The sequence below is a fragment of the Colletes latitarsis genome, chromosome 1, assembly GCF_051014445.1.
Source record: "Colletes latitarsis isolate SP2378_abdomen chromosome 1, iyColLati1, whole genome shotgun sequence".
NCBI lineage: Eukaryota > Metazoa > Arthropoda > Insecta > Hymenoptera > Colletidae > Colletes > Colletes latitarsis.
The window spans coordinates 45,554,177-45,580,801 of record NC_135134.1 but is presented as its reverse complement, the minus strand read 5'-3'; the positions used below and the strand labels follow the sequence as shown (position 1 = coordinate 45,580,801).

Below are 26,625 nucleotides of genomic sequence, written 5' to 3'. Positions count from 1 at the left end.
AAAAGCTAAATTCATAATATAAAATCGTGTATTTTTAGTATAACGATCGATATTGGCTGTTACAAAAACTATATCTAGGTGGTGAAAAGGTGGGAGCAGCGAAGGTGATGAAAAATTTATGACTTTTAGGTCTGTAAAATATCTCGAGTCGAACGCGTGGACCGGTACTATTCTTTCGTGTTTTTATCGGACGTTGCTTCGCGAACTTGGTCACTAAACGTCGAAAAAATATTTATCGATAATCCGCGGACCCTGTATCGAAGAACAATACAATTTTAAGATTTCTCTTTTAACTGTTATAGATACAGATTAGGAATAATTTATTTTCAAATTGTCAGCCCTGACTAAAGAACTCGAAATAAGCGTGTAAAATCCATTCCTCCAAATGATTTGACAAATTTTCTTTTCTTTCCGTCAAGCTACGAATTTTATTCTTCTCGATCCGAGAATGTCACACGATACAACCCAGACTATTTGTCTCTTGCGCTTTCAACTAAATTAGGAAATTCCTTTTTCAAAGTAGAGCGTATATCTTTCCTCGAAATAGGAAATATTTCTCTTTTCCAAACAGGAACAGGATCGTTCCTATCGGATGGCGCGAGCCAATGAAACTGGACGCAGCAAAAAGGTCAAGAAACACGTCCAGTACGGGCTCCTTTTACCGGAAATTCACGAACAGGACAAACCCGAGAAGGAATTTTGACGTATTAGAACACCCTCACCTGTTCGGATTTCGCGTGTGTTGGTGCGATCGCCACACGAAATCCAAACCAGTTTTCTTCTACGAAGAGAGGAGATGGCACTTCTCCGGTCCCTCGACCGTTTCGTCGATCTCCGAGCTCGCACATTCGATCTTACTGCACACCGACATATACGGTGTTCAATTATATATGATCAATGCAACGAACATCGTCGGTACATCTTTGAATAAAAGACTATTCGCTATGAAACTTGTCCCAAGAACGACCAAATGATTTCAGTAGGTAAATCGATGTTTCCTCTTACGATAAATACGTGTAAAATATCAGTTCGATCTTTAAAAACAATTTGATCTTTGCTCGAAAGTTTGTATTTATAACGATAATGTTTTCTACTCTATTGGATCCTCTTGAATAATAAATCTAAATAAATTGTATCGTATATGTCGACAGATTTTCATTCACTGTTATTAAGAAAACTACTCTATCTTGAAATATTTCAGACTCTTTATCGAGCAATTAACCGTATATAATTTTGAATTTCTTGTTTCTATCTAGTTGGTAATCTAGATAGGGTAAGCCTAATTGACTACACATGTTTGTGCATGCTTCGTTCGCTAGCATTCGTATCTTCGAGCATAAACGATCATCAATTATCGGCTTCTATACCAATTACGTCGAAGAATATTAACTAACACGGCTCGGGGCTATAAAATTAGAAAATTCAATATCTGCTTATTATTACATGAGAACGTGCTACGCAATAAATATGCAAATAAACCTATCGGACAAAACGATAATTTACAAAATATTACGATTATTTGACGAACAAGATTGAGAAAAAAACAACTTTATTTCATAAATATCAATCTTCCGCTGAGTGGATAAAAATCGCTTTCGCAATTATGCAGAGTATTACCGTTTAACTACTTACTTGACTCGGTGTCGCAAAACTTCTGAAGCTCTTAATCAACTCGGGGGTTTAATTTGGCGACGAAAAGTTTGGGAAAATCTAGCGCGAACCGAATGAATAATTAAATCACCGCAAAGAATGAATCAACCAAAGACAGCCGCGGGTAAGTTGAGAATCGCGCGACTGAATTAAATCTTTGGAACTCTTGCCCTTCTTTGCGAGATGATTAATGACGGGCATCCTGGACGGTAGATACGACCGCCGTGATATACTATGGTCGACATAAATATACACTGTGCCAATATTTATAAATTGAAAAGTACCCGGAGGAGGGAACGATCCAAACAACAATCGAACCTCTCGTATAACGCCTCAAATATTGATGTATTCCACCGTAAAGCGTAAACGATTTCGTACGAATCGCATCTGCACGCCGCGTATGCATCCAAATGCGCCAGATTTCTCGATTCGCGGTATACATTACATTCGGAATATCCGCGTCAAGACGTGCGGTGTAAATTCCACGGGTGAAATTGCCAATATACTGTTTGGGTCAGCGCACCGAGAAAAGCGATGGCGATATTGGCCGCGTAGAATGGACATAAAACCGCGTCGCGCACCGCAGACAAAAAAAAAGAAGTTCCACCAGCCGTATCGAGCTATTTTCCTTTAAAAGGAAACCGCTCAATTTTCGTACGCGTCGCGTATTCCCGAATCCTCGCCTCCGAAATAACACGACGCGTTAGAGGAAACGGATATCGCGCGTTGGAGCTCTCGTTTCGGATTCTAGAATTCAAACATCGACTAAATAAAATCATTTTGAATTACAAACTTAAGAACGTTGTGCTGTTTGTCGTTTGGCTTCGAATGTTTAATGTAAGAAAAGAAGAAGATATACTTGCTATTCAGCGAGCTGGTTTCGACGAGTAACGTTCGATCGTTCTTATCCAACTTGATCGTATTACTCGTCCATCGCGATCTAGTTTCGTAATGAACGTGTAACGCCGTTTGACGAAAGCCACGAGTACCCGACGACGTTTCTATTTGCATGCTTGAACGTCTACGTACGCCATATGCCCAAGACGCTCAGACGTCACGGACTACTCGAGAGCTACCAAACCAACCGTGGGACGCGGTAATGAGACTTAAATGTTGAAACTATATAACGTTGTGGCTCTTGCTGAAACTCGCGAGTCAACCTAATTTACTTGTCGTCCCGCGAGCCTCTCGCTATAAGGAAACAAGACGATAAGAAAGCAGATTCGTGTTCTTCTGGACTACGTTTCGTTACCATCGTACTCAACATCGGCTGGTCTGCTTGCTCCAACGGGAATTTCACAACAAAATTCCAGGCTAAAAATACGTTATGATACACCGGTGGTTTATATAGGTTGGTTCGCTAACTTAATTGTATCCGAGGCTATGGGAATTTTAAGACAATTTTTTAAACGAAATTACACCACAGAAAAGTCCACCATGGTCTACATTTTACATATTGAATAATAAAACGGATTAACGTTTCGTTTTTAATGTCACTTATCAAAAGACATTTTTATTGCAAATTTGATACATTCCCTATGAAATGTTGTCCGTTTAGAATACTTTGCACGGATTGAAATAGATGAAAAGCAGGATAAAGACTCCGATAAACACTGGCTTACCGTAACCTACATCTTCAAAGTGAATCGTAGTGGCTCGAAAATGATTAATAAATTAAATAAATTAACTATTGTAGTTTTTAGCGTAACGTTTACTCGATAAAATCCACGATAAAAACTTGATATCGTTTGACGTACAGCTCTACCTACGAGAATAATTAAAATGGCGACCTCAGAATAAATTACTAACTCGAGGGTCATTGCCGCGCGAGTTAAAAGCGAAAACGCGTCGTACGGTTGCGAATACGCGGTTTAATTCGTCGATTAAACAGATCAGCAAACAGTACTGTTAGCGATTTTTATTCATCCGTAGTGACACGATCGGGCTCGAGAGTTTAATAAATTGACCTTCGTGCCCAATCACCTTTGATGCATGAAAACGACAAACATGAAGTAACCGTGCATCTGGTGCCGAGCCGTTTAACAAGATGGCGATTTTATTGGTCCTGACGTCAGTGTTATGGGTTTGTTATCGACGCTGTGTCAATTGTCCTTTTCGAGACCGAGAAATCTATTTTTAGAAACTCTTGTTAACCCTTAGAGCAGCTAAGTTACACGTTGCATCGATACACCAAACGTACGTTTCTTCGTTAAACAGCGCTTCGTATCTTTTTAAAAGAATATGCTAGTTTACTATTTTTATTGTCCATTTACTTATTTCGATGACTCGTAGAAAACGTTTAGCAGAAACGAGAAACGTTTGCTCAACTTTATAGCTGTAACGCCCAGGACGCAGGGCGATAAATTTCCCATTCGACGTAATTTTGATACTCGCGCCCGGTTTCAATTAACTCTGCTATTAATTATGCTTCGCGTATCGGTCGGAATCGATAACGTGTTTTTTTCGAAATCGATTCGAGGGAACGTCCACAAAAGATTTCGTCGAGCTCGCGCTAATTATAATTCATTTTACAGCGGAACGCGCCAGATACGTATCTGGGGTGCCACGCGGCTAACTAACGCGTCTCTCGACCGGCTCGCGTGCAAATTGGAAACGCTAATTGAAAAGCTGAAAAGATAGGCACGCGGCCACGTTTTCCAACAGGACGCGACGAGCCGAACAACGCTGCGCTTTTCCCTTTACGATTGGATCTCGCCTTTACGGTCCTAGCCGCACACACGACGTGCCAACGATTCACTTTTATGTTCCTCTTCTTTCAATTTTGCCCGTGCTTTGCCATCGCCCCGTAAACGCCTGTACAAGACGATTCGGAAATCTGGGACACGAGCTACTGCCTTTTCCTAACTAGAAGAGGATCGATAGCGAATATCCGTTCTTTCTATGATTCCTACTTCGAAAGCATAGGGCTTTCAGGGTTTCGAAGAGTCGTTAATGAAACTTTTTTAATTTGTTCGACTCGTAATCTTAGAATTCGACCAGTCGTCTTTTGGACGAACGAATTATTCGTCTTGGTATTCTTTTGCTAAGAACCAATTGAGTATCGAATAATATATGTGGAATACAACACAGTTGCGCCAAAAATGGTAATGTTCGTTAAAAAGAGCGAGTTTCCATTTCTAGTTCTTTCGTTCTCGCGACGGTAGAAAAAGTTGATAGAGACAAATACATAATGTAATGAGATCTGTCTTTCTTTTACGTTTCTGCGCATACGACAATACGTCTTCGTATTACGATCGAAAGTTCCTTCGTTAGCGACTTGATTGGGAACTTCGTTTAGTCTTTAAACTATTTAAAATATGCACTGCTTTGATATCGGCTCGTAATGCTGCGTCAACATCGTTCACAGCCAATACACGCGGATAAAGACATTAATCAATGACCAACGATCAAAGAAGATCACGTTACATGTTCCATCCCGATAATTATGGTTTAATACCGGTCAAAAGGAATGTCCTTCGATGGAATCTGAAAATGATCAAACTGTCTCTCAAGGACTCCGGTAGGCTAACAAAACGAGAACGACAGGCTTCTTGCTAGGACATGCGACATACATTTCGTCCGCGTCCCGACAGAAACACGATAATGTCGTTGAAAAGGGAGATACAGAAGGATCGGAAGAACCCCTGCGAACGGTAAAAAAATGTCTCGAGGATTCCCTATACAGAAATCGTCGATCGACCTTTCTGCGCGTGCTACCTTGTAGAATGTTAGTGCCGGTGTACGTACAGCTTCTTATAGCTGGTACCTGGTCGTCACGTGAAACTATGTCGATATCTTTTTCCGACCCGTGAACGACCATCTTGCTTCGAGGCATCGATTACCAGTCATGCAACAAGGTTCCCTCACCCGATGATCCTTCTAGGCGAGCCTTTGGTAATAGAAGACACGGCCTCGTCCACGACAAAAAGCTAAATTATTGTCTTGATAATGTTTTTTGTCGATCCGGTCCGTCGATTGATCAACGACGTCATTATCTGAAATAACGTCGTTGCGTCGCGGTTGGTACATCAGAAAATTAGCAACCATCCCCTCGGCGTTGACGATTTTCGATGCAATTACAACGCGAAACGGTTTAAATCAAAATTTCGCCCCGATTGCAGGATTAAATTACAGAGCTGTAATTGCAACGTGGAGCCGCGGTGCTCGATGATTGCCGCGAAAATTAAAAAGTTATTGCAATCAGGTAATTTATATCGTATTATGAATCATGTTCGTGCGGTTGACGAGCTTTTCAAAGTGTTCGTGCGCACGCGATTTTCAGTCGTATAAAGTGGATATTATTATCGAGATCGAGGCGAGGGAAAAATCTCGTCTACGAAACAAATTTCAGTAACAAATATTAAATTTCACGTTGAACGAATGAAAGTTTATTCGAATATTAATCTATCGTTGGAATAAAATTCTAGCTTACTTTGTAATTCGGATACCTGAACCTCGATCCGACCAACTCGACGTAATAGAAATTGAAACGCCAATCTCGTCGATAATGGGACGTCACGGCTTCGACGAACGCTTTTGGATTAAACTTAAAACGCAGAGGTCGATGTCAAGAAACCGTGGAACATTAACCGCTAATGGCCAGTCGTGTTTTTAAATGACAGCTTCAGAAATTTATATCTTCCAATTTATACAATTTTCAATAGCCCAACGCGAGAGAAAATTTAAAATGTACACACGATCACTAATTGCATTTATTCTTTATTAAATTCTGCTTAAAGTTTTGCAACATCCAACAAGGAACGATATCGAATTTTATATATATTTTCGTGAATTTTTGAAAATTTCTTGCAGAGAAAAATCAAACGATTCGAAAAACTTTGAGACTTAATCGAATAAAAATTACGAATAAATGAAATTTTATTTCGACAACTGCAAACACGGAGACGACTAAGAATATTGAATTACTAGTGGCACGTTCAAGAAGTAAAGCGATACCGTTGACGATACAAGCGATAAAATGTGCTTTTCGCCACTCATTGCAGGGCCAAATAAGCCCGCAACGCCTGCTTCACTCGATGTGCGAACACCCTTAATGTACTTGTGTCTAACGGTAGACAGAGCTGTCCACTTGACTTCCGACACTCCAGTGCGCCACCTTTATAGCCCCTTTAACGACATGTGTCGAAATTAGAAACTCGAGGGCCGCTTTAAGGGTTTTCCCACCTGGCTGTCGAAGCAGAAACGATAATATTCGACGCAAGAACTTCAAACGTATCCATAAATAGAATTTTAAGATTATCCTCCATAAACCTTATGGCAACATCTAAAATATATTATAAATAAAAAGTAAAATTTTAGGTTCAGTCCATGAAGAATATACAGGGTGTTCGGCTACCCCTGGGAAAAATTTTAATGGGGGATTCTAGAGGCCAAAATAAGACGAAAATCAAGAATACCAATTTGTTGATGGAGGCTTCGTTAAAAAATTATTAACGTTTAAAGTTCCGTCCGTACTGAATTTTTTTCTCGAAAATGCGCAGGATTTCGGGGGTATGTTTATTCACCAAAAATGATTGCAATTGACCCCTGCAACTGAAAATAATTTTTTTAGAAGGATTCGAAATTTTTTAATTTTGTCGAAAAATTTTACACCTCGAATTTTTTTCTCGAAACTGGTTAGGATTTCGAGAATATGTTTAATGACCAAAAATGATTGTAATTAACCCCCGCAACCGAGAATAATTTTTTTAGAACGATTTGAAACTTTTCATTTTCGCCAAAAAATTTAGGCACCTACCCGATTTTTTTTCTCGAAAGTGGGTAGGATTTCAGGGATATGTCTATTCACCAAAAATACTTATAATTGACCCCTGCAACCAAAAATAATTTTTCCAGAACGATTTGAAATTTTTGAAAGTAATTGTTAATAACTTTTCAACGAAGCCTCCATCAACAAATTGGTATTCTTGATTTTCGTCTTATTTTGGCCTTTAAAATACCTCATTAAAATTTTTCCCAGGGGTGGTCGAACACCCTATATAACCAAAAGAATAAGTTTAATCCGAATAATGTGGTTTCGAAAAAAACGTGTTTATAAAATATCGCGTGACTCCGCTGTTTACGCGAGTTTGACTTTAAAACTTTTGTAGCTTATTTTTTAAATGTACTTTCGAGAATCCTCTCTTAGAGAGTGCGCTCCGGAAACGGTCGCCCTAAGTCGCGTAGCTCGCCCACGAAAGTTTTCAATTTCAGCTAGGAATCCCAGCCAACCTCTCGTTCGATCCCCGCCGGAAGAAAACAATTTACAGTCTCCGGGGTAAACACTAGATCCAGATTAAAGCAGCATGACGATCCCTGACCTCGTGCACTAATCGTGTTCCTGAACTAATAATGAGACAATGCCCAGACGAGAGCGTAGCATCGGTCGAACCGACGAACCGCGTAAAATTCCGACCGAAACTTCCACGAGCCCGGTGTCTCGTGGATCAGCCGAGCGTGAAAAGCGTCAGGAAGGAGACTTCCCGCGCGCTTTATTGCAGGAATAAATCTCGATCGTGGCCATCCCCTGGCCTTGATTTGTGGAAAATTCACGGATCAACGGGAATTCCCACGACGGACGGACGGCTGGCACCGCTTCCACCGTCGGAAGGTGAGGGATTCATGATCGCTATTAAAATCGCCGTTTATACGAGGTAAACTCAGATTTCACGGATCGTTGGATATATTCGTTCGAAACTGTTTTCGACGCGCGATCTAGCCCGCGAACGATTCGAAGCGCCCACCGAGGCAATAAAGCAATTTTAAAACGCGAGGAATCGCCAAGGTTTCCACGCGCGTCGTCGCTGAAAGCTTTCAAAGCTGCTCGTAACATCGATCACTCGTCGCTTTTTTTTTAACGCTGTTTTTCCCTGCGCGAAATTTTTTTTCAAATACGTCACCGGTGCGTAAATCCCGACTGTCAAAATCGAACAGCTGATTCGCGTTGCAGATACGCCGAGGGACGGATCGAGGATTCATCGGGACCTGAAAGCTAATCGATTTTGAGAGGAAGATATATTTATATATTTTTTTTACCCTTATCGTTCTAAAATTCACTGTTACGTATTTCGTTCTGTAATTTAAGTTGCAAATTTTACGCAGGAGATAAACATCTACATTTATCTTTTATTTGCTGTTTGGAGTTTGTACCTAGATAAGAACATTGCTTATCTCCGTCGCGTAATCAGGTATAGATTCCTTCTTATGAATTCTTAATCCTAAGAACGAACGTACGAAGTAGATTTGCCACATAGATAGTCTTGCTAATCAATCTACTGTCAGATCTAAGATGAAACGCACACCTCGTATCTGCCCGTTTTCCTTTGTCGTATCATTCTTTCCTTCAACGTCTTAAACCTCATTCAAGTACGAACGTTACCTCAGAACACCGCGTATGGAAGTAGAGTATCAATCATGGCACATTCTAATGTACGTGGTATCCCATTTGTCATGATCACCTTAGATATTGAGAAAATGTTGGAAAAGGTTATTTGATTTATGATGACGAATTCATCGATGAGAAATCCTAAATTCATTAAGGAATGGAAGTCATCCGTGTTCTCTTTTAAAGGAGCTTTTGCTTCTACGGAAAGCGCGTATTCTCTTATTAACAACAATTTTACAAAGTACGATTCGCAATAGTTTACACTGTACTAACTGCAATTCTCTGAACAGTGTTTCCTCATATTCAGGTTTTTGTTTTAAATAAGATTAAAAAGAAAAGCATTCCTCGAACTTGGTAAAGAAAAAGAATTTACCAAACGTCCATCGGACAAATTGTGAAGCTGTAATTAATTAATAAAAAACTAACATGGAAAACATTGTACAAATGAACATAGATGCAATTAAATTTGCGAATAGACGTTATAAAATTGTCGAAGGAATCTCTGCAACGGAATACTGAATCCGAATGACCCGCAATGGTACAAATATCGATCTCCTCTCGGTAAAATCTGTAATTTGTAGTAATTTCGCGTATGGTCCCACGACCGCGTTACCCTACCATAACGTGCCCGTCATATTTCTCATCTCTTCGTTCCACAGTGCCGGTCCTTCATGAATATTAATTCTGTGCACCCGAAAATATTATGCGGTAACGCCTTTATCGCTTGGACGGTTGCACGAGGCAGATCGTGGCACTCGAGGAGGTCAGCTTCTCTTTTTCTCATGCTCCAACGGCCCTTCGTCAGCTCCTTCCCTTCATTTCATGCCACCACCCTTTCTTTCGCCTTCTGTCGTTCGAGAGGAAGTTCATTTTATCAATATTTATGAACGACCCGAGGTAAGGTCGCTCGGAGGACGTTTTTTCAACTACTCGTGCTAAGAAAAATTCACCAAAATACACGGGCAGCCTCCGTTCGATCAGAACTCACTCCACGAAAACACGGGATTAGGTATAATTTCGATTTTACAGGGCACAGAATAATTTTAATTCTATTATTTTTCAAATCTGCAACGTATTTGGAATACCAGTTTCTTTAAGATTAATAAATTGCTTGCAAATGTTCGACGATAATTTCGGTGCAACGCGAAATATATAATCGAGCTGGAAGAGGAAAACCAGATTCTCGAATCAAAATTCGCGGTGATTTATGCGCAAGCTCGCTTCTACGCATCCAAACATTTTCAAGGATGTTCTATTTAGCCTTCGTCCAGATGAAGCGTAAACTGTAACTTTCCAAGATTCGAGATATGTTCAACTTTTTCCTCAAAAGTTTACTCCGTGCATACACTGTCTTTTAACAATTTAAAAACAAACTCTACTACGTTTCATCGTGAGAAAAATTATACAATTAAAAGCTTAAAACAGTTTTATCTCACCCAATGTTTTGCATTGAAAAAACTATATAAATAACTATAATCATTAACAGAAAGAGTAATATTGTGAAATAATTTTCATCAGATTATCTTTCTGGTTAATATTTGTTAAAACTACACATAGATGTAATATTCACCTTACAAATGTAATTAAACAAAATTAGCATAAACATTTGTCGTATCTGATTTTGTTTTAGGATTGCAAACATTTTTATTTAACTTCACAGAAAGAGCTGTACGTATACTGTGAACGTTCGAGGCTTAGGACTGTTCCCGAGAGAATGGACTTCCACTATTCATGGAACGCTATAAAACTGTTTATATAATAAATTGTTACCAAGATCTTACATGAGATTTTCAACGTTAAGCGTAAATATTTGAATAGAATGAGTTATGCCAGCTGTCTTTGCAAACGGACATTATTGAAATACTGCGTTACGTCAGGGAATGTGATTATGGTTTGACGTAACAACTAAAAATGGCTGCAAGTCGAAAACGAAGTTATACGAGATAACCGTGTATATCGAATCTGTCTCTGAAATTGTACCACAGCCTTATTAAATATTCACATTTGAATAAAATATGAGATTTGAGTCAAATTTTCTAGATGATCTAGAAAAAGTACTATTTTCTAGATTCATACGTTGGAAACTTTGGTCAATTTTACAAATATATTAGAACTTTTTTTTTTACACGTTCATGATAACGACATGTACGCTGTTGTTACATTATTGATTCGTTTAGAGTATTTATATGTTTTCCAATGTCTCAACGTTCCCATTGCATTTCCTACACCTGACACACTTAAAGCACTCGCTAATACACGAGCTTTGTCCAATCCATTCTGTATCTGTTGCAAAGAGAAGACGATTTCTAATATACATGCTCTCGCTGTGTCTCATTATATTTACATGCGGCAAATTTACAAAGAAAACTAGAACGGAATCGCGCGATGACTACACCGTTTTACGAGTCAGTGTACCTCCGTTTAATTCGAAAGTAGAAAAAGCAAAGAAGCGTGCGTAGAAACAGGTCGATGAGACAATTCTGGCTAGGATTCATTGATTCAAATTTATTTCCTTTAATATTTCAAGTTGAGAATTTTTTAGTTCCATGGTGAAAAGTCCTGTCATCGAAGGAGTCGATACATATTTCTACAATGCTTCTGCGAACGAAAGTTATCGACGAAATAGCAGATATCAAGGGTTTCTCGGTACCTCGATAAGCTCGTCGAGAGTCGGTGACTGAGAATATAAAGAATCGAGAAGTAGGAAGACGATAACTCAATTTGGCGATGAAACGGTCACGGGAAAGATTGCTCGACCAGGGAGCGGGTGATTCGAAAATCCATTCGCGAGGAGCTGGTGCCCGAAAGAAATTCCACCGGTGCGTCAAGAAACACGGTGCTCCTCGTGAATGAAACTGGACACTCGGTCGTGGAGCGCGAGCTGCATGCACGGGGCCGCAACATTCGTGGCGGAATGCAACGGAGACCCGTACCAGTCAGCTATAACTATAAAAGAGCCGACTGACTGGGGCTATAGCTGAAAGAGATAGGTAGGCAGGTCGAGTCGGTAGGCAGAGACCGTCTATCAGGCGACTTGCAACGTTACAGCGCCAAGGTAGCGAGATCTGTTCGTGGGAGAGATATCGCGACGATGACGTCACCAAATTGTCAGCCATCCAAAATTCGGCGAAAGTTTAGCGCTACCGGTCGCGGATACCACGAAAATAGTCACGAACCATGTCACAGGTGTAGCATGACCGAAAATTCCGGTTGGAAATTCGAATTATATTATTAGAAACGGGGATAGCGAAGATAATTATAACGATAACGATGTAGGTCCCATAACACTGCGATTTAATACTTGAAATTGAGCACCTATGGACGCATTTCATACCAAAAACTAGTGCACATTATTTGATCCCTCGAATATCAATTTCGAAATTAGGTTAACAATTTTCCTCGAATTAATCACGCGTTGGCATTACTCATTTCGGGTTACAGTTACGTGCATTAACACTTTCCCTCCAAAACTTTGATCGAACGTGATAATTGCTTCTTATCGCGAGTCCATGTTAACGAACACTTTTAGCGACCTCTCTTAAACGTTGCTTCGATCAGACGCGAGGAATTTCAAGATTCGTACAATAATAGCAGCTCGATGCATCACGAGTTAACGGTTTCGAACCCGTTAATGAAAATCTTCCCAAAATTCATCTTTCAGATTACATCGTTTCTCTCGTACGAGAACTACATGCATCTTCGATGACATTCCTCGCGAGAGATTGTGTTTCTCAATTAAAAATGCAGCTGTTAACTCGAAAACGTCCGAGCGTGTTATCCAAGGATCGCGTTTAACTCGCTGATGACGTATCGTTACGATCCACGTGATTTATAATTACTTCGTTCGTGATGTACCGCTATATTTAGTGGTTATTTCGTCGATGACGCGTTACGTACTGCGTTTTCTGACCATTGTTTACAACGAGGCGAATGCGAAAGATGACAAATGTATTCCCAGAAATGTTGGATAACCCATTTAGATCTAGAAATTCATTTTTTCCTTCGAAGTAACTTTGATAATGTGTACGTTTATTATTTTGGATTATTGTAATCTTTGCAATAGGAGGGATTATAATCGTGTAAATAAATCAATTTAAAATAGAGAGAAGTAACGACTGTGAAACTCGATAGTTAAACATTTTGGAAGTTGAGGCCGGATTTAAAAATTCTGTGTCAGACTAAATCCTTTTTAAAAACCTTGTATTGAGAACGTTTCGATATCTGTATCTAATGGACAACGGAACACTGATTGCCCGTGCAATAGAAATAATGGATTCAGTCGATGGATTTTTAGCTCAGCTTAAACGCGATATTTCAAGAAGATTAATTGCCCATTGCGTTTTCTATCGGATTCAATTGTCTGTTCGAGTGTGGCTTGATGAAAATGGAAATAGCTACAGTGCCGAGTTTTACATATCGGGTGACTCATTGTCAGTTAACGTATGCTGTATATGGTAAATGGTAGAACTTGTTTTATCAAAGGTCTGTAACGTGTTCGTATAATATATTGCTCGTGCACGATCGAAATGACATATGTCAATATTTTTCGGTGTTAAACTTATAAAACATTGTCTCACAAAATTTAATTTCTTGTCATGAATTACTCTTACCAAGTGATCGATACGTTTCCATACGAATTTTCTTGAACAATTACTACATCGAGGTTATCGATCTTAGTTCAAATGAAAATACATAGAATATAGTATTAAAATATATTTCGAAAATAATAAATTAATTCCTATCCTCTGGGACCCACGAAAAATATATAAATAGATATCGATATTATCAAAAAATCCTTTTATATTCTAATTTGAAATCTACGTACATCTTATCGTTCTGAACGAACAAACAAGTGTTACGAATTCTTCGAACTTCAAGTATACCTTACGGTTGATTCGCTTTATCCGTCAAACTATCATCCGACAAAATATTCTTCGCAGGAGCCGTCAGGCGGAGCGCTGACAAAGTGTTTATACTTCCATGCAAATCCCAGAGAGGAATATTTCGACGAATGAACGACGCTCGATTGCTTGACGGATTGCGCGAATCCATCACAAGTATCTCGCGTTTTACAATCGAGTGGTCGAAGACCCTCCTGAGTCATAAAATTCAGCCAAAGCAAACGTCACAAAATATATTATCGCGTTCTTTGCCAACGACTTTCATCGGAACAATCGTTTCTCTATGTTCGAACACTTTGTAGAGTAGATCGACTTCGTGTACGAGAGGTCCATCATCGTCTTCTTGCTTTCGACGAAGAAAAGGATGGTCGTTAAAAATAAATACAACGAGGGTGTTCGACGAAATGCGAAAAAATAAGGGAAAAGATAAGAACGTTCTCCGTCGAGTTCGTACAAATGGAGTCCCGCTGTATTAATCGATTAATGCTCGACTCTGGTGACGAGTAGTTTCAAAAAATTTCAAGGGAAGTAAGGAAACAGCGACGCTCGCGAGAGGATAATACGCGACGCGCGACAAAAAGACAGAGACACTCGTTTTTAAGCCGCCTGCACAGCCGAGCGTGGCTCTATGAATTGTCGAATGAAACCGAGCGTGGCGTGAATAACTTTTCGCTTTTCCTGGCTTTTCCGTTCTTTTTCGCGCGAAGCGTCAGGGCAACGCGCGGAACAGAGTCCAAAATGCGCCGGGAAATAAAATTTGAACTATGCTACGGAGTCGGAAAAAATATTACAACGTACGATAATATTTGAAAAGTCGATATTTAATTCGAAAATTTAATTGAACGATAGCGTGTATTATCGATTTTAAAATTATTAAGATACCCCTATATTAATACTTTCTAGGATAAAATTGTACACAAATTTCTATAAATATTGTCTACTATACTTCGAAATATTCTTGGAGAAAATTAACAAGTCGAATTCAAAGGAAATTATTTCCTTGACAGGGATGCTCGGTTAAATCAGAAAATTTTACCCCGGACGAATGAAAAAGAACGACGTGAAAATTTTACTCTTATAAATTACAAAAGTTTGGTCTAAAAATGAAATTGTGCGACCAAAAAATAACGGAAGCGTTAACCTGACAAGTTTTGTATCGCTATTTCTGGAATCCGAACCGTTATACTACGTGGCCGAACTTATTGCAGTAACAAGGAAAAGTAATCTTACGAAACTGTGGTTCGGCTCGAGTCGAAATTGTAAATAACGATTTCGGGAAATTGACCAAACTTTCGTCGACACGTTTCTGCGGGTCAAATTGATTTACCTCGAGGATTTTTACGATGCAACTTATAACGCTGAAGGGTAAATTGAGGAGAGACTGCGTGAAAAAACTTTCAACGCTGCGGTTTGGCGAAAGAGATTTTTACTTTTTCGCAAGCAACGTCAACAATACTGGTTCCGTGTTGCGTGGCACGGTTTCAACGACCTAAATTTCGGAAATGTATTGTTACGTACAGCGATTCACAAATCCTACAATTTGTAACTTTTGATTCTAAAAAAAATAGTTTTAAACTATTTGGGGAGTCCTGATTCTTGAAGATTTGTCGCAATTTCGAGATTTTTATAAAATATTAAGTATATGTGCGTCTGAATCTGGTGATTGTTCCAATTTTCTCGACGATCAGATAGTTTGAGTTGAAACATTCTTAAAAACATAACTTCAGAAAATAATACACGTAATCCTAATATCTTTGTTTATATAACATTCGTTTATTATTGCAATAAGCAAACATCGTACCCCTACATTAGGAACTGCATAAATAAGTACTCTATTAGTGAATAATTTACAATAACGTGAGGGTTGAAGGACTTCGAGGGGATTTTAGCGGAGTCCGGTTAATTGGGACACACCGGGAGCAGAACATTTTGGATTAATTAACCGACTGTCCAATTATACGAAGTTTTATGATTATTTTCACGATCGATTCGATTTTGAGGGTTCACCACAAATAAGTGGTTGTCGCGAGTAATCAAGAGCTTAATTAACTGCAATCCATGCTGCTAGAATTTTACCATAAATTCATAGACACATCATTTTACTGATGTTTCTGATGATCCCTACCTCTCCGTTAATCCCTTTAATCGAGTTCCTACATCTTCGATCGTACAAATGTTTGCATACAACGATCGGTGTTGGTACAACCGAAAAATTGCCTCTGAAGGATCGTTGGTTAAAATAATTATACGTCGACCAAAATGAGTCTGACACGCCTGCCTTGCACGTATCGTCTGAAAATTCTCGTTGCACTTCGTCAATCGGCAATCTCGCCCGACTAATTTCGCAAGAGTGGATAATGACGGCTAACGATTGATTTCGTTCCCGTTCTGACACGCGTCAGAAATCCGACTAACGACTCGGCGGTACCGTAGGCCGGTGCACGAGAGGTAAAAAAGGCCCGTCGGTTCCCCGGGGACGGGCGTCCCAATGGCCCCGTGGTGATTTACGTCTCTTTCTGGTATCGTTATTCGGTGGCACGACGGCACCCCGGCGGTGCACTTCGCAGTCCATTGCCGTGCGGCACGATAAGCCGGTCGGCCATAAAACCGAAATTTCGCAGCCTCCCAAGTATAACGCCGCCATAAATCGCAATCGTAACTCTCCATTACCATTCAATAGGAATGCGGAGCAAAGGGGGAGGAGGAGGAGGGGGGAAAAAAATGGATTGCCCGTAGCCGGTGTGCCGGCACTGATCTTCCGCGCAGGACGAGACAGGCATGCTCTATTTGGCATAAAATCGAACGCGGGACGCGTTACGACGCCCGGTCAACCGTCCGGAATGCGGTGCCGCTTAACGCTCAATCTAATTGTAATATTATGTAACGCGGATACCTTGTTGCCGGTTGAAAAAGCTCCGTTTCGTTCGCGGATACACGATCTCATCCGGATTCCCGCGTTTTATCGATCCCGCGACTCCGCCACCTCGAGTCTTCTAATCTAGTTTCGTATTTTTTCTGGTCTTCATAATGATTTCTTTTTACAGAAAAAGTAGACCGATGACCGGTTCTAACATTATAAATCTCTCAAAATGTACAGGTCATTTAACTGTTTCATCTTAATTTTTCTTGTAAACTACATGTTGTATAAAACAATGTTTCAAAATGCAAACCAGACTCTGTTAACCATTTTATGGGCATGTGTAACTTTCAGGTCACATGCTAATATGTCGAGTAACCAGAAAACAAATGGAAATAGAAAAGAATATTGCGTACGAAAGTTGCTAAATCTTTCACGAAGAATAACGCGAAGTATTTTTCCAATTTTTCCGAACTACTGAAAAATGAGGAAAGTAAACTTCGATCGTTGGTATATTAACAGAAAATCGTTATTTCGTTGAGCAGAGCGTCGCGTATAAATATTTAACGGAATAACGTTCTACGAACTGTATTTTGCAACAGAGTTCGCGGACCCGCGCGCTATCTCTTATATTCTTTTACGTTGTCTTTCATGAAAACCCTCTTTTCTCTCGCACATTCTGTCGTGTATGTTAAAGCAATGCTATGCTCCGAATTTATGAGCAGCCTGTACTCGGGAGGTGGAATTTATAGTTCGCATTCCCTCGAATTTATCCCTCGGAAAATGTAATGAGACGCGCCGTTGAATTTATGTCTACCGCTCGCGCGATTTTTTTCGCTCAAATGATAAATATCTTGATCTACGATCCGGTGACTGAACGGTCAACGGCGCTACTTGAAAAGTCACTCGATCATTTTGCTTTCACCGTAATTGACGCTTCAGCCTTTATCGCAACAAAGATACGGTCCGATAATTATTGTGATTTCATTGCCCGGCGAGAAGAGACTTCGCGACTACCTTCGTAAACGTCGTAAAAGCGTTGCACGAATAATATACTACATCTTCGAGTTCATAACTTGAGAACTATTTACGTACCGAGAAACGCATTACGTTATTTCGAATATATATTCCGGACAAAAATTCCTCGAAATATCATTCGATGGAACCTATTACGCGATATTTATAGCAAAATAGCAGATATCAAGGGTTTCTCAGTTCCTCGATAAGCTCGTCGAGAGTCGATGACTGAGAATATAAAGAATCGAGAACTAGGAAGAAGAAGAAGACAACTCAACGAACGCGATATTTCTATTTCTACTTTTGATCCTATTTAGCATTCAGAAATACCTATAAATAATTTTAGTCGCTTCGCTGATGAAATCGAGTTTCATGAGATCGGCAAAACACGTCCGACTTCTTATTTCGCGAAGTAAAAACAAAAAGCGCTTCGTCGCGTGATAATTCAAATTATTGTTACTTCGTAAATATTTATATTGAAAACCTAAATCAACGGTCGATTATTGACGTTGGAGTTAAATAAATATAACGTGGTGCCTTCGGCTCGTAAAACGCGACGCGAACTCGTTCAACGGAATCACTTCAATCGACGAACCGAAATCCTCTTCGAGAATTTTTTGCCGCGGCCGAACCGGTCGGCTTTAAACGAAACGAAGCTGCGTCAAGGATGCCTTTGGAAAGGGCGAGGCCGAATTTAACCGCACCAAAGGACAGGTAAAAGAGTTACACGGAAAGAACCCTACCAGTGTTCGCGAGATAACCGGTACACCGGCACGGTACCTATAGGTATATAATGCCGGGACCATAAACGTACTTTTTATTCCTTTTACTCGAGAGTAACGCTTCTTGATCCCGTTATGTCGGCGAACTGCCGAAGGAGGGTCCAAAGAGAACCCGACCAGCATCTTGCGGAACGCTCGAATCTTCGGAGGCAGGAGGCGGCATCCGAAACGACTTTAAAATTAACCGTATCGTAATTTCCTCTCACGGTCGCGATAGAATTTACTCTCCGTTGTCGTCCCGGAACGATGGAAAGAGGAAGAAAATCGTCACCTGGTGGCAGTTTCTCAGAAATGCCGGAAAAGGATTTCTCCATTCGCGAGAAGAACGCCCGATAACTCCAATTACCAATTTCTTGCGACGACTCGATTCGCTCGGGCAAGAAATATTCCGAGATTACTGAAAAATGTAAGTCGGGAAAATAAAATCCGACGTTTCCTATGTCCTGATTGTACGGTGGAAAGATATTCCTAGGAATCGTACTTTCTGACGAATTTTTGTCCGATACTATACTGTACCCACACACTGTAGTTATATTATTGGTAAGACAAATTAAATACTTTTCTCTCCATTGAATTTTTTCACACGTGGTACTTATTAACCCCCTGGTGTATAATAACGAGCCTGATTCGTGGCAAGTTCTTGATGTCAAGTTTCGCAATCTGTGGGTGGTCTGTGCAACTTGTGCACCTTTCTAACTTCCAACAAAATTCTCAACAAAATTTTATACAGAAAAATTGCATGGTTAGAAGAGGTACATTGCATTTGTCTTTTTTATAGATGAATGCGTTTTGGAGATCTACGAACAAATGTAAACAAAATGAAATGGTATACATTTGAAAAATTATTTGGAATTAAATCGTACGTCAAGGGATTAAAAACGTACTGCGAATTAATCTTTTTCGTTTGAAAATATGGTTCCTACAAAATGTTCTAAATTTGCGTGAACAAAATCTGTTGTTTATAATATTATTTTCCTGTTATGGTTTCCGTCTCAAACGAGTGAGGTACGTAGGGTGGGTATACGGGACAACCCATAAAGAAAAAAAGAAGGAACGATTCTTTTTCGCCACAAAGGGTGATGCAACGTGTTAAACGTTCGGCTCCCACAAGACGAGCAAAGAATTCAGGAAGGTTGACCGCAGACTTTCGAGCGATACCGTAAGCGCGTCATGCGCGACGGGCGTACGATGCTGCAACGCGATAAATATGATCGGTGAAAGTTCATGCAAGTCAATCGTTTGTACGTCGCGTCGGAGGACGGGCGTTTTGAAAAGTTACGATTACTTCGAGACAGGTCGTTGCAGCTCGGTTGAATGCGGAAGGAATAGCGTCGGCCGTCGCGACGTTGTTATACCGGGGCTGTTCCACCAACGTTGCGAGCGTTGCGACACGGCGACGCAATTGGGTCAAAGTGTGCAGTCACGAAGGTGGCCGGAGTCGAGGTTTCAGCGACGCTGCAGTAATCGTGCATTTAACCGTGCACCGGGAATAGTTGTGGCCGAAGGGCTGTTCCAGAAACGATGCCACGAACAAAGGAACCACGTGCACGCCCGTGTAGCGCTTCTGCGACCGTGTCGTGTGACCCGAACCCCTCGTGGCTCCCTCCGGTGTTTCTCTTTCTGATCGTGACGGAGTAACGTACGCGTGTCTCCGCGGACAGTTTGCACAAAGTACGCCTGCACGGTCGCACGATTGGCTGAATGAAGCGCGTTAGCGTGTCAAACCAAAGCACCACAAAGGTGTCGCGTCTACAAAGCTATCTCAACTCGATCATAAAACCCCTTGACTCGAGAGCGCGCTGGAACTAATACGGACCTTTCATGTATCCAGTCCACGGCGTCGAGCGTCGAAATCATATCGATAGGACGTAACCAACGACCGTGATATCACTTTTCCAACGACTTTACTCCGTTGTTTAAATCGTTGGACGATTGAGAGATAAATTACAGTAAAGAAGAAAAAGATGCCTCGAAATTATGAAAAATTCTCGGGGAATTTAGAAACCTGCGCGCGACGCTGGAGCTCTTCTGCGTTCGAAGAATTCGAAGCTATCTGATGCTAACAGAGGCTGTTTAAAGAGACGAAGGAAGCACTCGCGACATGATAAATTGGAGTAGAAACCAGTTTACACGACTTAATGACCGCTTCTCGGAATACCAGGCGACCAAGGAAATCGAACGTTCCGTGCCTTTTATTCTGTTTGCGCGAGCCGCCGATCGGCCAATACGAACACAGTACCGAAAGCTACGAGAACTACTAGAGCAGGTATGTCGGGCGCCTGCTCGACCTATATTATACATTTAGTGTTCTTGCCCTCTCTAAAGTATAGTGGGAACTTGTACCGTATGAGGAAACGTTACAGGAAGCAATGAAAAATAATCATAAACGAAGGAGTAGCAAAACTAGTCGTAACAATCTAAAAACTAACTTACGAAATTGTTCGATCCCATTGAATCAAGATTTTATGTATGCATCTCATTTCTTTTTAACTTGACTATATTCGAGCGATGCAATGAAAAGATAGAAACGATATTTTTGTTAAACCATAGGAAACAGTACAAATGTCTCGTAATTTAAAAATCACAATACAGCCAATTTTAACCTAATCTTTGTACTTTGTAATACCCATCCTGAAAGTCGCGTGGGCCCGAACAGTCATCGAGCAGGGTACTATCGTAACAACGCCGAGTCTTATCGCTGAATAGTTCGCGATTGCTGAATGTGCGCGTCCCGCGCGAGTTTGCACGAGGCAGAAACGCTCGAGTCGGTAATTTGTAAATTAGGAGAACCATCCAAAACTTTCCTATCGTACCCTAGAAATTACTCCGACCGGTAGCGAAACGGTTATTTACGAACGACTTGACACCGAAGAAATACTGTTCGCGTACGTATATCGCTTCCACGAGATGTCATAAGATTTCAAACCATTAAAACGTAAAATTACGAGGTATAGAGATTGAAATAGAAACGGGAAGAAATATCGCTCGCGAAAGTATAAGCTCATAAAATCTTCCACGATGCACTCTGTGCGTCGTCGTCCTGAAATATGGAAGAATATAATCCACGTCGAAAACCATAGAAAAATGCGACCTTCGGTTTCGTGCTCGAAGCAACAATAAGGAAGGAGATTTCAACAAAATTGTACTTTCTTGCAACCTTCGTTTGCCGAAAAAAAATGTTAATTCGAATATCCCGGATCACGGCAGGAGGCGCGGGAATTTTGAACGCGTATTTGAAATTTTTACGCATAAATTATGCGACTCGTATCGAAGCGGATTTCATAAATATTAATATCGCGAAAGAAAATTCATCCTCTGCCACCTGCCCTCCTACCACGGTCCCTCGGTTTTATTCGTGGATATAAATATATTTCCACGTGCACGTTACGGCGAAGCGTGCGTCAAGGGTGAGCTAGGTAAAAGGGAAACCTGTCCCCGGCGGAAAATGTCTGCGGTCTCGAGAATCTTTAACGTAGTAAGTGGCTGCATTAAACGAGAATCCTGTTTACGATGAGAAAAATTTCAGTAAGTATAGTCTATCCCGGGGAGAGGCTCCGTTACAGATGGATTTCCCTGCATTACCGTACAACGACGCGCGCCATATTTTTTCGCCATCCCTGAAAAACATTTGCATGAACACCTACTAGTGCATTCTTCTCGTTACCATTCAGCGCTTTAACTTTACTTTATACATTAACTTTATAACTTACAGAGTCATTAATTTTTTAGAGTCATTTTCGATTGAGAGAACTAGGCAACGAAAAAAAAAATAGCCATCCACCATATTCATCTGCAATGGTGATAACTAGACTGCTGATGTTTGTGTATTTATGGGAAATTTTAATTTTTAAAAAACTACAGAATGCACTTAATAAAAAACTTCCATAAGGAACATGGAATTATTCCATATTCCAACATTAAACATACGATAACTGTATTAATCGTATTCTTGTCCAAGCTAACCTGTTTAGCCAGCTAAACTTCTTTAGCGGTTCTCTGTATTCCTTTAAAACGCATGTCTGTACTGACTGAATTTTTTTCTCGAAAGTGGTTAGGATTTCGGGGGTATGTCTAATGACCAAACATGATTGTAATTAACCCCCGCAACCGAGAATAATTTTTCCAGAACGATTTGAAATTTTTTTTTTCGCCGAAAAATTTAGGCACCTACCCTCCTGTCGATTTTTCTTAAAAATTCCTTTTTCATTTTTAGTACTTTTATTTGACGCCCTACAGAAAAGTTGTCTAATACTTTTTTGTAGGTACCCATGGACTCTACTTCAGAAAAAAGTTTCATTGAAATATATTTACAATTGTAGGAGTTATGGCTGTTTAAAAATTGGACCATTTTTATGGGGTTTTTCTTATTTTGCGGGGTTAAGGACCAACTTTTCGAATATTTTTGCGATTTGTACATATTCTCCACCAAAATACGCGCAGTTTGTTTTTTTAAACATTAAAATCGTCCAATCCGTTCAGAAGTTATGACATTTTAAAGATTCGCATGAAAATTCGGGCAGACATTTCTGGCCAGAAGTTATATTTTTGGTAAGGAATTTTTTTCTCGGTACTGAGTAGGATTTCGGGGGTATGTCTGTTGACCAAAAATGCTTGCAATTAACCCCTGCAACTAAAAATAATTTTTCCAAGACGATTCGAAAGTCTTTTTTCCACCCAAAACTTTCAGCACTTACTCGAATCTTTTTCTCGAAAGTGGGTAGGATTTCGGAAGTATGTGTATTCACCAAAAATGATTGTAATTGACCCCCGTAATCGAAAATAATTTTTCCAGAATGATTTGTAATTTTTGAATTTAATTGTTAATAACTTTTTAACGAAGCCTCCACCAACAAATTGATATTCTTCATTTTCGTCTTACTTTGGCTTCTAGAATCCTCTATTAAAATTTTTCCCAGGGGTGGCCGAACACCCTGTATTTTAAACGTAGCATTAGAGTGAGAATTTATGACTAGTGGGTCCCTCGACAGCCCCCGCTGCCTGTCTTGGTCTGTCCTAGGGTTCGTTCGTCGATAAACAACGAATGAAAAGAAACGTGGAAAGATCAAACTCACCCTGTGAGGCGCCCGTAGAAGTCGATGCACCGCCGCGAGCTGGTTAATTAGTGGCAAGGTCGCGCTGAAGGTGTGCACAGGCGGCCTAGGTGGCTCCGGATAGGAGCTCGCATAGGCGAACGGATCGACGTCATTCAGATACTGCACTCGGCATGTCAGAGACATCTCGCGGGCCCTCTGTTTCTCGGCCGTAACGGCCGATTGTCCGATAGCCCTTTTTCTTCGATCCAAAAAAGGTAACACACAGCCCTGTTTTACGTCGCGAGTCTCACCGGACCGCACGACCGCTTTACGCGAACGCACGAACCAGTTCGTCGTACCGCCGATTTATTTTCATTCGAATCGCCCGGCTACAACGAGAAAACGAACCTTGCTCTCATTCCTTCTCTCTCTCTATCTATCTTTCTCTTTCCCTGTCTCTCTTTCTTCCCTTCGCGCCATACCGCTGTTCCTTTACCCCTTTACCCCTTTCCTGTCCTCCTCCTTTCCTTCCCCCTCCCCTCTCCCTCCCTTCCCGCCCCCGTCGTCTCTTTCTTCCTCCACGCGTTCCATTCGCGTCTACCGGCTCCGACGACGGAACAGAGGCTCACGTGAATACCTTGATCGCGGTGAACCGATATTCTTTTCTCTCTGTGTGCTTCGTTTCACGTAAATGAGAACGACGACGCGCCACCGCGAAAAGCTGCCGATTTATTTTCGAAGCTCGCGCGACGGGAAAAGAAAAACCGATCTCCGGCGAGGGACGATCAAAAAAATACGCGGGAACGACTGCGCAGCGCACTCTATCGGCGTCGAATCGAATCGAGACACGTATCGTTCGAAAGCTGTGACCTTCCATTTGTGTTGCATTTTTCTTTTAACTATATCTAAACTAGCCACCCGAAACAATTTTCAGATAATTATAGATGCTATTTCTTCGATATGTACAGCAAAAATTTAGACATATTTCGTAAAGAATTTCGTGTACTAATAACAATGTAAAATGCACGTTACAAATAAATAATATTATTTTTATATAAGAATTTTACCCATTCCTGACCTCAAGACTCGAACAAAACTGTCTAATAAACTCTTACGTTTACTACGACTATTTTTTGACCACCCTTTGTGTTTCATCTTACACGTTTTCGTGTCTCTTTGCATTTCGACCGAGCGCGCAAATGGCGTTTTAATTGTACCGCGAACGTAGTTTTCGATTTTCATCGTCGAAACGGAACGCAATTATGAGCGGTAACGAGAAATGCATTTTCGTTGAGACCGACGGTCACGAACGTAGGAACAGACGGTGCCGGAATAAACAACATTCGACATTTCCGTTTGCGCGCGTGAAAGTGACAATGTCGGAATTGTAACAACCTTTGACTTCAGGCGTCCTGGTGAATAAGAAACCGCGTCGTTTCCAAACGGTCGATGACCTTTAGATTTTCCTTTCACTCGTTTGTCGGCTTGTTGGTCGAAAGCGGGAAGATTGGTAGGAGTAATTTTCATCGTTTACTATCAAGGTCACCAACACTATGAAATATACCATTCCACCGTGTTCTAAGAAATACGCGATATCGTGAAACGATCGTTTATCGAAATCAAATATACCGTAAACTCGAAAGCATACATCTGCGAGAAATCTACATGGTCGTTGAAAAGATCTCGAAAGAAAACCGACGATAAAATGTACACCACTGCTCCAATCGATGTACGAAATTTGTTTATCAAGTATTTATCTTTTTCTTTTTAATCGATCTTTCGATACTCGTTTGAACGAAGGATGCATTTGATTACAATAGCTTTTATAGCAAGGCCGGTTATAATTAAAGTTTTTGTTAACCGTTGGCAAAGCAGTCGTTTTACTTTAACTACATCTTTCCAAGCTTGCTATTCAGGAATAAACGGAAGGAATTTTTTCCACAATTTTGTAAATTACGTTAACACATTACTGTCTGACTCCGCCGTAATTTGAATCTCGCTTATGACCAGAAAAATATCGCACTAGCGTGTTAATGTGGTATATTCATAGGAATCGCTCTAAGTACAAAATCATGCTTTACAACGTTTCCAAAACTGTGTTTCCCGTAACGCTAGTATTTTGTAAAAACCAAGAATTAATAATTGTGCAATGAATAAATTTTGCATATTTACGTACTCTAATTTCTGATAAATTATAGATTCTATATTTTTTTATTTAAATTTCTTATGCAATGCCCTAAAGAAAAGCGGATAATCGCGTTTCATTTGAATGGACGCGACAGGATAAAAACGATGAGAAAATGTTACAAAGTCATTAATAAATGAGTCTGGCGGATAAGTGAAATTTATTTCACCAGGAAAAGAATATAAGATTTCAACGGTATAATAACGTGCAAGCGAATGACGCCTACAGTCGTTGGAGGGCAGCCTGCGGGAAAGGTACTTATACGGCTTGCGGCACATAATACCGTAATATCCTTTTTTCCGTCCTAACAGTATAAATATACAACACACGTGTATATTTATTGTCAAAAAAAATAGCGATATTAAATCTAAAAAAGTCCAATGGTCGAAAATTCTTACAAATATATTCGTTCGGTGTGAAATATTTTCTAAAAAATTATTTATTGTATGTACTTTGTATAACAAAAACAATAAAAATAAAACGCGACAAAGTACAATGATTACGTAAATAAATTGACTAAAATTCGGGTTAATAAAATTTATCAAATTGTGAAAAAATATCCTCCGTTCAAACTCTGATGTTCTATTGGATCAACGAGGAGAAAACACAAAATACTTCGATTCATTTAACTGCTATTAACACTAGAACTACAATTACAGTATATTTATTTGTACCAAAGAAATTAAAACGATAGATGCTTGGATAAATGTATAATGCAATGGAAATAAGCGTTTATTCATGCTCTTGTAGAAAATAACTAAATTTTTTACAAGATTTATTAAAAATTACGAATGGATAATTTTGACTGCTTTGATA

General features: G+C 40.2%; 2 protein-coding genes and 1 long non-coding RNA gene across 5 annotated transcripts in view; 1 reads left to right on the top strand and 2 right to left on the bottom strand.

Annotated features, from left to right (window-relative positions):
- Fhos (Formin homology 2 domain containing) overlaps positions 1–23,989 on the bottom strand; it is a 272,839-nt gene extending 248,850 nt beyond the window's left edge. For 2 of the 3 annotated variants that reach the window (XM_076770992.1, XM_076770985.1), the window contains exon 1: positions 23,664–23,968. In XM_076770992.1, the coding sequence (XP_076627107.1) occupies positions 23,664–23,828 (165 nt within the window). In that variant the 5' untranslated portion in view covers positions 23,829–23,968. Of the gene's footprint in view, positions 1–23,663 lie in introns of all 3 variants that reach the window. The other variant, XM_076770966.1, reaches the window with a different exon arrangement.
- Positions 1–26,625, top strand: part of LOC143344744 (uncharacterized) — a 462,587-nt gene that overhangs the window by 237,353 nt on the left and 198,609 nt on the right. The gene's annotated exons all lie outside the window — the stretch shown is intronic.
- Positions 23,938–26,625, bottom strand: part of LOC143344735 (uncharacterized) — a 45,836-nt gene continuing 43,148 nt past the window's right edge. Inside the window, exon 11 of the mRNA XM_076771080.1 lies at positions 23,938–24,013. Within this exon, the coding sequence (XP_076627195.1) occupies positions 23,953–24,013 (61 nt within the window). The 3' untranslated portion in view covers positions 23,938–23,952. The remainder of the gene's footprint in view (positions 24,014–26,625) is intronic.